Source organism: Phoca vitulina, unplaced genomic scaffold, assembly GCF_004348235.1.
Source record: "Phoca vitulina isolate PV1807 unplaced genomic scaffold, GSC_HSeal_1.0 scaffold64, whole genome shotgun sequence".
Taxonomy (NCBI): domain Eukaryota; kingdom Metazoa; phylum Chordata; class Mammalia; order Carnivora; family Phocidae; genus Phoca; species Phoca vitulina.
In genome coordinates, this window is record NW_022589767.1 from 8,944,887 (window position 1) to 8,954,724 (window position 9,838).

Sequence of the window (9,838 nt, forward strand, 5' to 3'; positions counted from 1 at the left end):
CCCTCAGTTTGCTTTTCAGAGTCCATCGTCTCTCATGGTTCTTCTCCCCCCTCCGATTTCCCCCCCTTCATTCTTCCCCTCCTGCTACGTTCTTCTTCTTTTTTTCTTTCTTAACATATATTGCATTATTTGTTTCAGAGGTACAGATCTGAGATTCAACAGTCTTGCACAATTCACAGCGCTTACCAGAACACATACCCTCCCCAGTGTCCATCACCCAGTCACCCCATCCCTCCCACCCCACCCCCCACTCCAGCAACCCTCAGTTTGTTTCCTGAGATTAAGAATTCCTCATATCAGTGAGGTCATATGATACATGTCTTTCTCTTTTTGACTTATTTCGCTCAGCATAATACCCTCCAGTTCCATCCACGTCGTTGCAAATGGCAAGATCTTATTCCTTTTGATGGCTGCATAATATTCCATTGTATATATATACCACATCTTCTTTATCCATTCATCTGTTGATGGACATCTTGGCTCTTTCCACAGTTTGGCTATTGTGGACATTGCTGCTATAAACATCGGGGTGCACGTACCCTTTCGGGTCCCTACTTTTGTATCTTTGGAGTAAATACCCAGTAGTGCAATTGCTGGATCATATGGTAGCTCTATTTTCAACTTTTTGAGGAACCTCCATACTGTTTTCCAGAGTGGCTGCACCAGCTTGCATTCCCACCAACAGTGTAGGAGGGTTCCCCTTTCTCCGCATCCCCGCCAACATCTGTCATTTCCTGACTTGTTAATTTTAGCCATTCTGACTGGTGTGAGGTGGTATCTCATTGAGGTTCTGATTTGGATTTCCCTGATGCCAAGCGATGTTGAACACTTTTTCATGTGTCTGTTGGCCATTTGGATGTCTTCTTTGGAAAAATGTCTGTTCATGTCTTCTGCCCATTTCTTGATTGGATTCTTTGTTCTTTTGGTGTTGAGTTTGATGAGTTCTTTATAGATTTTGGATACTAGCCCTTTATCTGATATGTCATTTGCAAATATCTTCTCCCATTCTGTCAGTTGTCTTTTGGTTTTGTTGACTGTTTCCTTTGCTTTGCAAAAGCTTTTTATCTTGATGAAGTCCCAATAGTTCATTTTTGCCCTTGCTTCCCTTGCCTTTGGCGATGTTTCTAGGAAGAAATTGCTGCGGCTGAGGTCAAAGAGGTTGCTGCCTGTGTTCTCCTTTAGGATTTTGATGGACTCCTGTCTCACATTGAGGTCTTTCAACCATTTGGAGTCTATTTTTGTGTGTGGTGTAAGGAAATGGTCCAGTTTCATTCTTCTGCATGTGGCTGTCCAGTTTTCCCAACACATTTGTTGAAGAGACTGTCTTTTTCCCATTGGACATTCTTTCCTGCTTTGTCAAAGATTAGTTGACCATATAGTTGAGGGTCCATTTCTGGGCTCTCCATTCTGTTCCATTGATCTATATGTCTGTTTTTGTGCCAGTACCATACTGTCTTAATGATGACAGCTTTGTAATAGAGCTTGAAGTCCATAATTGTGATGTCACCAGCTTTGCTTTCCTTTTTCAACACCTGGTTTTTCGGGTCTTTTCTGGTTACATACAAATTTTAGGATTATTTGTTCCATTTCTTTGAAAAAAGTGGATGGTATTTTGATAGGGATTGCATTGAATGTGTAGATTGCTCTAGGTAGGATTGACATCTTCACAATATTTGTTCTTCCAATCCATGAGCATGGAACGTTTTTCCATTTCTTTGTGTCTTCCTCAATTTCTTTCATGAGTATTTTATAGTTTTCTGAGTACAGATCCTTTGCCTCTTTGGTTAGATATATTCCTAGGTATCTTATGGTTTTGGGTGCAATTGTAAATGGGATCGACTCCTTAATTTCTCTTTCTTCTGACTTGTTGGTGTATAGGAATGCCACTGACTTCTGTGCATTGATTTTATATCCTGCCACTTGACTGAATTCCTGTATGAGTTCTAGCAGTTTTGGGGTGGAGTCTTTTGGATTTTCCACATAAAGTATCATATCATCTGCAAAGAGTGAGAGTTTGACTTCTTCTTTGCCGATTTGGATGCCTTTTATTTCTTTTTGTTGTCTGATTGCTGTGGCTAGGACTTCCAATACTATGTTGAATAGCAGTGGTGATAGTGGACATCCTTGCTGCGTTCCTGACCTTAGGGGGAAAGCTCTCAGTTTTTCCCCATTGAGAATGATATTCGCTGTGGGTTTTTCATAGATGGCTTTTATGATATTGAGGTATGTACCCTCTATCCCTATACTCTGAAGAGTTTTGATCAAGAAAGGATGCTGTACTTTGTCAAATGCTTTTTCTGCATCTATTGAGAGGATCATATGATTCTTGTTCTTTCTTTTGTTAATGTATTGTATCACGTTGATTGTATTGCGGATGTTGAACCAACCTTGCATGTGCTAGGAACTTTTCATGCTAGTCACCTCAGCACTATTTTTGCTCCATATTATAGGTAAGGAAACAGGTTTATAGAAGTTCAGAGAATCACCTGCCATTGCACAGCTATTAATGTGTGAGACTGAGGTCCAAACCAGGTATTTAGGTCTCCAGAGTCCAAGCTCTCAACCACTTTGTTGGATCTCTTCCTAGTGTTGTTTTAAAATCACATTTATTTGATTACTAGTGAGATTGCACATCTATTTATCAAGAATCCTGTGTTCCAAACTCTTTGGAGGAGAGACAGTATAATGTAGTGATTGAAAGCATGAGATTTGGGGCACCTGGGTGGCTCAGTTGTTAAGCACTTGCCTTCAGCTCAGGTCATGATCCCAGGGTCCTGGGATGGAGCCCCGCCATCAGGCTCCTTGCTCAGCAGGGAGTCTGCTCCTCCCTTGCCATCTGCCCCTGCTTGTGTTCCCTCTCTCACTGTGTCTCTCTCTGTCAAATAAATAAAATCTTAAAAAAAAAAGGGCACCTGGGTGGCTCAGTTGGTTAAGCGACTGCCTTCGGCTCAGGTCATGATCCTGGAGTCCCTGGATCGAGTCCCGCATCGGGCTCCCTGCTCAGCAGGGAGTCTGCTTCTCCCTCTGACCCTCCCCCCTCTCATGTACTCGCTCTCTCTCATTCTCTCTCTCTCTCAAATAAATAAATAAAATCTTTAAAAAAAAAATCTTAAAAAAAAAAAAAAAGAAAAGCATGAGATTTGACATCAACTCTATATTGTCAAATCTGGCTTTAACACTTACTAACCATGACCATGAATAAATTGCTATCTGAAGTGAAAATAACAATATGGCTATCTACTAGGGTTGTGGTGAAGGATAAATGTTAGAGATATATTAAATGCTTACCTGAGTGGTTAGTACATTATAAGCAATTAGTAAATACAAAAAGAGTCAAATAATACATTGTTTTGTTACTGTTGTTTTGTTGTTGCGGTTGTTAGGAAAGATACCAAACTAAGCAACTAAGACTCTATAAAAATAAGTTTTGTTTGGGCTAGAAAAAAAGAACCAAAACTGTGTTTTTGTTCCCTGAATTCCATGTATCTATTATTCTCTTATGCATGAACTTAAAGAACATTAACTATCACCTAGTTGCCCCTTGCTTGTACCTGTTAATCCTGGGATTAGACCAGAAAGACGTTGACTCATTGATTAATTCAGTGTTTATTGATTTTAAACTCTGTGCTAGACAAGTTAGGCAGACTTCTGAGACTCTCAGTTGTGCTATCATTAATCTATAACCTGGACACTCATCAAAATCTCTTGATATGTCAGTAGATAATAGTGAATTAATATTTCTATAACTTAAAATGACCAACCAGTCTAATAACTTGTCAGGAACTATTATATAGTTTTGTATAATCCCTTAGAAAGTTTATGTCAGTACACTCAGATTTCTTTTAGAGATTCACAAAATGATATATATATATATTTTGTTGTTGTTGTTGTTGTTGTTGTTCCTCAGGGCTCATCAACATACCTGCAGTGGCCTTTGGAATATTCTCTGGGGGGATAGTTATGAAAAAATTCAGAATCAGTGTGTATGGAGCTGCAAAACTCTACTTGGGATCATCTGTTCTTGGGTACCTCCTGTTCCTTTCCCTGTTTGCACTGGGCTGTGAAAATTCTGATGTGGCAGGACTAACTGTCTCCTACCAAGGGTAGGTTCACTCATTAAGTAATCTGAGGAGATTGGCTTGTTTAATCAAATTAATTATTGATAGAGTTTCAAAATAAGATAATTTGATTGTGAACATCATAAATATGAAAAAGGAATTATAGTTTTATTGTGGAATAGCTGACAGTACTTTGACATGGGAGCTGTTAGTGTCACCAGAATCTGTCATCTCCTTTGATTTTGGTTGCCTAAGAGAAATTATTAAAAATATTACATCTATATCTTCCTTATATAAGGCAACCTGACAATGGAAAACACAGACCTTGAATCTTGCCTCTGTCCATCATTAGTGAAGTGACATTTTATAGGTCATTTAATCTAATCAAACCTCAAATTTTTCCACTTTAAAAATAAGAATAATAACCACCTTATAAAATTTTGTAAGATTTAACCAAGATAATATACATGGAAGTGATTAGTACTTTCCTGGCACAAAAGAAATGTGCCATTTGTAAACAATTGTATTTTTTTTTCTTTGAACACTTGGATAACTGGAAAGGTCTCTGTGCTACTTTTTGTAGTCTCTGTTGTACTCAAATCATGTGAAGTTTCAGGAGAGAATGCTATTCCTCAGCCTGGTAAACCACACAACAGCTCTCTTTAGCTCTTTGCAGTTGGTCAAGAGAATATTTATTGATGTTTTCAGACCTATGCCATCTCGTATGGGGTGGATGACTAGTTTTCTTAGGTTCCAGGGTCTGTCCATCTTAATACAAAGCTGGATCTTGAAGGAACTACCCTGTCTTTTCCTTTCAAGAGTCCTTGCCATCTCTCTACCTCTGAACATGAGTTCCCAGACACAGCTGTCTTCGTTCTTCCACCCAGCTATATATTATCTGTTTAAATTAATCATTGAGCCACTACTGTGTGCCAGGCCTACCACACTAACTGCACTTCGTGACTGTCCAAACTCTGCCTGTGGCTCAAAGGCCAATGCTCCTGATCTAATGATCTGTTTCTGTTAGTTTAGCTGCTGCTTATTTACTGCTTGCTCTCCAGCTTTCTTCCTGTGCTTCCTTCCATGTTTACCTATCTGTCTTGTCCCCATAGTCCAATCTCCATCACTCTCATTAACCTGGTTTCTCCTGCTCTTAAGTGAATATTAGTTATACTTTTTACCATCTAAAAAGTCCAAGAAAACTAGTGACTGAGAAGTTTATATACTGTTGCTTCTGGGAGTTACCAGAAGAAGTTACCAGTTACCAGTTAATTGAGTGTAGTAACGTTGCCTTGCTAACCGTCAGCAATGTAGATTAAGGACGTTAGTTGTAAGCAGGAATTGCAAGAAGATTCTGGAGAGAGTAGAAGCCCTATGCTGTCTTTAATTGTCCCTATGATCCTAATGGTAGATGGACAGTGGTAAAATTCTTTGTATTTTGCAATTTACAAAACACCATAACTTTCATTATCTCACTTGTATCCTCAAAGCATCTTTATGAGGTTTTATTATCCTCATTTAAAGGAAACTGAGTTTAGAAAGGTCAGTTACCTCTTCAAAGTATAATATTCTTTCTACAACATCATCGTGTCTCTAAGCCAAAAGCAAACACATAGACGGACAACAATGGCAAAGTTTTGAGGTTCATTAAAAGTTTGCCCACACAATAAATGATTAAATATTTTTAAACAAATAAAAGATAATATATTCATTGCATGAGTACTAGCCTTTGAAAGCAGTTGCCTTAAAAGACTACGACTGCATTGCAATAATGCTTTCATCATCTAAAACATTCTAAAACTCCTCTTTTGAAATTGCTTTCCATGTTTTTCAGAATATTCCCAACAATGGCAAAGATTTAACCTTTAAGGGTAGCTTTGCTATTGGAAGCAGCCAAAGAAATGGCAACATCCCTGGAAAAAGCTCTTGCATCCCAACATGACTCTTTTGAAAGCAAAATCCCATTTGAGTATAAATATTCTGACATATTTGATAAAAATTATCTTAAAATTTTAAATAACTCTGCCAACACATCCTTTGTAAAACATATATGCAATTAATTTCTGCTTCAAGATAGTCCTAGATGATAAATTTAACATAATTTAGTAATATAAAATAATTGGCTTTATAGAATACAATATGCTCCCCAGGGATTATCCTGAGTTGCTTTGTTCCACAAGGCTGTTTTGATTCTGGACATTCAACAGGAACCCTGTAGACAGCTTTAGATATAGTAATGGAAGAAACCTTTCTTCTGCAATAATGAGAGTAAGTTTGATGTGAGACAAGAAATTTAGAATCCAGGGGCCTGGAAGAATTCTCATTTTGAAGTTTGTTACTAATAAACCTTGTGAATTTGAGCCAGTAATTTGCCCACTTTGGACCTGACTTTCCTGATCTGCCGAATGAGAAGTTGGCCTAGATCTCCCCCAAAATTCTTTCAACAGTAACCTTCTGAGATCCTAGTCCTACACTATCCATAGTGGCCTGATTCTAGGCTTTCAAAGGCACTTACTTATACTTTCGGATACTACCAAACAGTCTCAATTAATTTAACAATTAATGCCTTATAGAAGAGAACAGGATGAAATACTCCTATATGACTTCTCAGGAGGCCCAGTTATATCCTTTTATTCTGTCTGGAGACATCTCAGTGGCTTTTATGTTTGAGGTAACCAAATGCATAGCAGTTCTACTAGATGGAATATTCCATCAATTAAGAAATTATAATTGCAATCATTATAGGACATACCTCTTAGAAGGAGGGGCCAAAATGACATTTATTTTCTTCCAGAATAAAATAGTGTTTTACTTTGATTGACTTACCAGAAATCTTGTTTCTTAACCTAGTATGTCCCAAATTGTTCTTGGTGCTGGAGACCCAGGAGTGAATAAAACAAATAGTTCCTGCCCTCACTGAGTGTACATGACAATGCACGTGGGGTTTGTTGTTATTGTTTCAGTTTTAAGTCCCTCAAATGCTTTTGTAAAAAAAAAAAGAGAGAGAGAGAGAGAGAGAGGAGGAGAATAATCAAGTAAATAAATTCGAAATAATAGAGAAAAAAAAAAAAGAATGATGGAGTGCCAAGGGATGAAAAATAAGGTACAGGTAGAAGAGAAATACCATTGCATAAGTATGCCCTGAAAAGAATAAAGGAATATGAAAGGAACAAGGAGAATAAAAGTAGAAGGATGAGGTCATTCAAGTGAGGGGAAGAAATAGAAGTGAAAGAGAAGGAATTCTGGGAGAGATAAAGGGGGAAGGTAAGACAGAATGACAGGGAGAGAAAAGAGAGAAGACCATCAAAATTATGTAAAGTTAACTGTTAGAGCAGAAAGCCAGCTCCTTAAGGGCAAATATTGTCTCATTCATATTTGTAACTATCTTCTCTCCTCCCAAAGCTAGCACTTAGAAGGCTTCCACAAAATTTTTGAACACATGAACAAATGAATGGGTAAGTCATTGAAAAAGCATGTGCAAGAGAATCAGAAAGAATGACCTGAGATATGGAAGAGCTGCATAGAGTGGGAGATTTTGAGACAGAGAAAAGTTAGATGAACTGGCAATGCATTTATTAGTAAGACACAAATAGGATGTGTAGCTCTTCCAAACTGAAGTCTGTTGACATAATGTTGACTACTTGACTGTTTTCTTTCTTTTACTGCACCATCAGCAATGCCCATTCTACTGATGCCAAGACAATTGTGAAGGAAATTTACACACAAGCACGCATGCTCATGCACACACTGCCTGCAATGCATTTAAGTAATGTCATTAGTTGCTCTAGAAGTTTACTTTTCTGCTTTGTTAGCCACTTTCCTACATCTTTGCATAGAAATGTATTAGAAGATCCTAGAGATCGTCGATTTTAGTAAAAACCATAAACCAAGAACTGGATATTATGTGAAGGTGTAAACCTCTAAAGATAACTTTCAAGAGAAAGCTTCTTAATAGTAGACTCACATTTAATAATCAGAAACTGGCATTTCTGATGACAATTGTGTTTCCAAAAGGCAAACTCCGTTGGCACTGCCATTTATATTACTCAAGAACACTGATTTTTGAAGATATTAGGGTGCTGCCTGCTAAGAGGTAATATTTTATACTGTTACATTTCTTTTCAGAACCAAACCTGTCTCTTATCATGAACGAGCTCTCTTTTCAGATTGCAACTCAAGATGCAAATGTTCAGAGACAAAATGGGAACCTGTGTGTGGTGAAAATGGAATCACATACGCATCGGCATGTCTTGCTGGTTGTCAAGCCTCCACCAGGAGTGGAAAAACTCTTGTAAGGAATCCCTGATGTGTGTGCCTGTGACGTCTTCTCTACCACGTAACTAACTGCACAGCTCTCTGGGAGCTCAGGGACCAACCCAGAAGCAGACCACACTGGTAGCAGCTCTGGCTCTTACTCTACCCTTGTTCTTTTATATGGAGATAGGAAACATCTCCGTCGCTAGTGGATTAGAATTGTTGAAACAATTAGGGTAAGAATTAGAATCGTGAAGCTGGAAGAGACTTGCAATGATGTAGTGAAGTTCTCTCATTTTGCTTGTGAGGAATATTAGCCTCAAATGAGACAGTCTCAGTCATAAGATCATATGATAAGATCTGCATTGGGATCCATTTCTTCTGACCCCAAGGCCAGTGGTACTGGGAGGTTTTAGGGACAGGACAAATAGAGGACAGTGTTAGAAAGTCTAGCCCAAGAGGTTTAGACCCAGGGATCATGAGCTCGATTTTGAGGAGATTGATAGTTCCAGACACTCTGCCTGAGAAATCAAGCTTGTGTGTGCAGTAATGAAAAGAGTAGGTGGCTGGAATGAAGGAGTTCTATAGGGTAGATGACAGAGATGAGGTTGGAAATAAAGGTAAGAAATCAGTTGTGGAAGATATGATGTACTTAGATCATTAGACTCATTTCTCCAGTCACACCTTTACATTTCTGCACCAAACATAGACTCTTGTACTCTGTTTTCATGGCTAGTGGTCAGACTGCTGTCTACTTGTGCTGATGAAATCTGTCTGTATTTGACAGTCCTAGAGGGCTGAAAATTAACCCATACATCTATTTACATATGCTTATCAACTAGATAAGAATGCTTAGGCAAAGACTTCTGTAGATGTAGAGTAACAAGTTGATTTTCTCTCTGTTTATTGTTACTTTGACATTTTATTCAGAGTAGAAAGGACTGGCTTCCAGCAACAGTGAACAGGACTACCCACCCAACTGAAACTGAGTTTTTGACCTCCATTCCCCTTTCCCTCCCCTCTCCCTCCCTCTTTTCTTTTCTTTTCTTTTTTTTCTTTTCTTTCTTTTTTCTTTTTTCTTTTCTCTTCTCCTTTCTTTCTTTCTCTTTCTTTCTTTCTTTTTCTTTCTTTCTTTCTTTCTCTCTTTCTTTCTCTCTTCCTCTCTTTCTTTCCCCCTTCCCTTCCCTCCCCTCCCCTCTCCTTCCCTCCCTTTCCCATCCCTTTCCCCTCCCTTTTCCCCTGCTCCTCCTCCTCCTTCCTTTTCTTTCAGCCTCTACTCTTTTGTCTAAACTGCTTGAAAGTTTTCCTTACCTGGAACCTCACTTATCGAAGGCATTCATGCCAGGAACTAAGAGAGGTGCTTAAAAAAGGGGGGGATTTAAATATCATGGTCTTCAAGTGATTGGTTATTACTTTACTTACTTTCCTCATGTGAGAAATGAGGCACTGATGTGCCTAAACTCATGTATCTAGTAAAAGGCAAGGTCAAGGTTCAAAAGCTTTTTATCTGACATTCATTAAAAAAA

The 9,838-nt window shown here is 38.5% G+C and overlaps 1 protein-coding gene across 6 annotated transcripts in view; it reads left to right on the forward strand.

The window, feature by feature from the left end:
- Positions 1-9,838, forward strand: part of SLCO1C1 (solute carrier organic anion transporter family member 1C1) — a 67,514-nt gene that overhangs the window by 44,340 nt on the left and 13,336 nt on the right. For all 6 annotated transcript variants that reach the window (XR_004297834.1, XM_032391825.1, XM_032391826.1 and 3 more), the window contains 2 exons: positions 3,908-4,103; positions 8,184-8,349. Coding sequence is in view for 5 of the 6 variants with exons in the window: in XM_032391825.1 (XP_032247716.1) it covers positions 3,908-4,103; positions 8,184-8,349 (362 nt within the window). In the remaining variant the exon portion in view is untranslated. The remainder of the gene's footprint in view (positions 1-3,907; positions 4,104-8,183; positions 8,350-9,838) is intronic.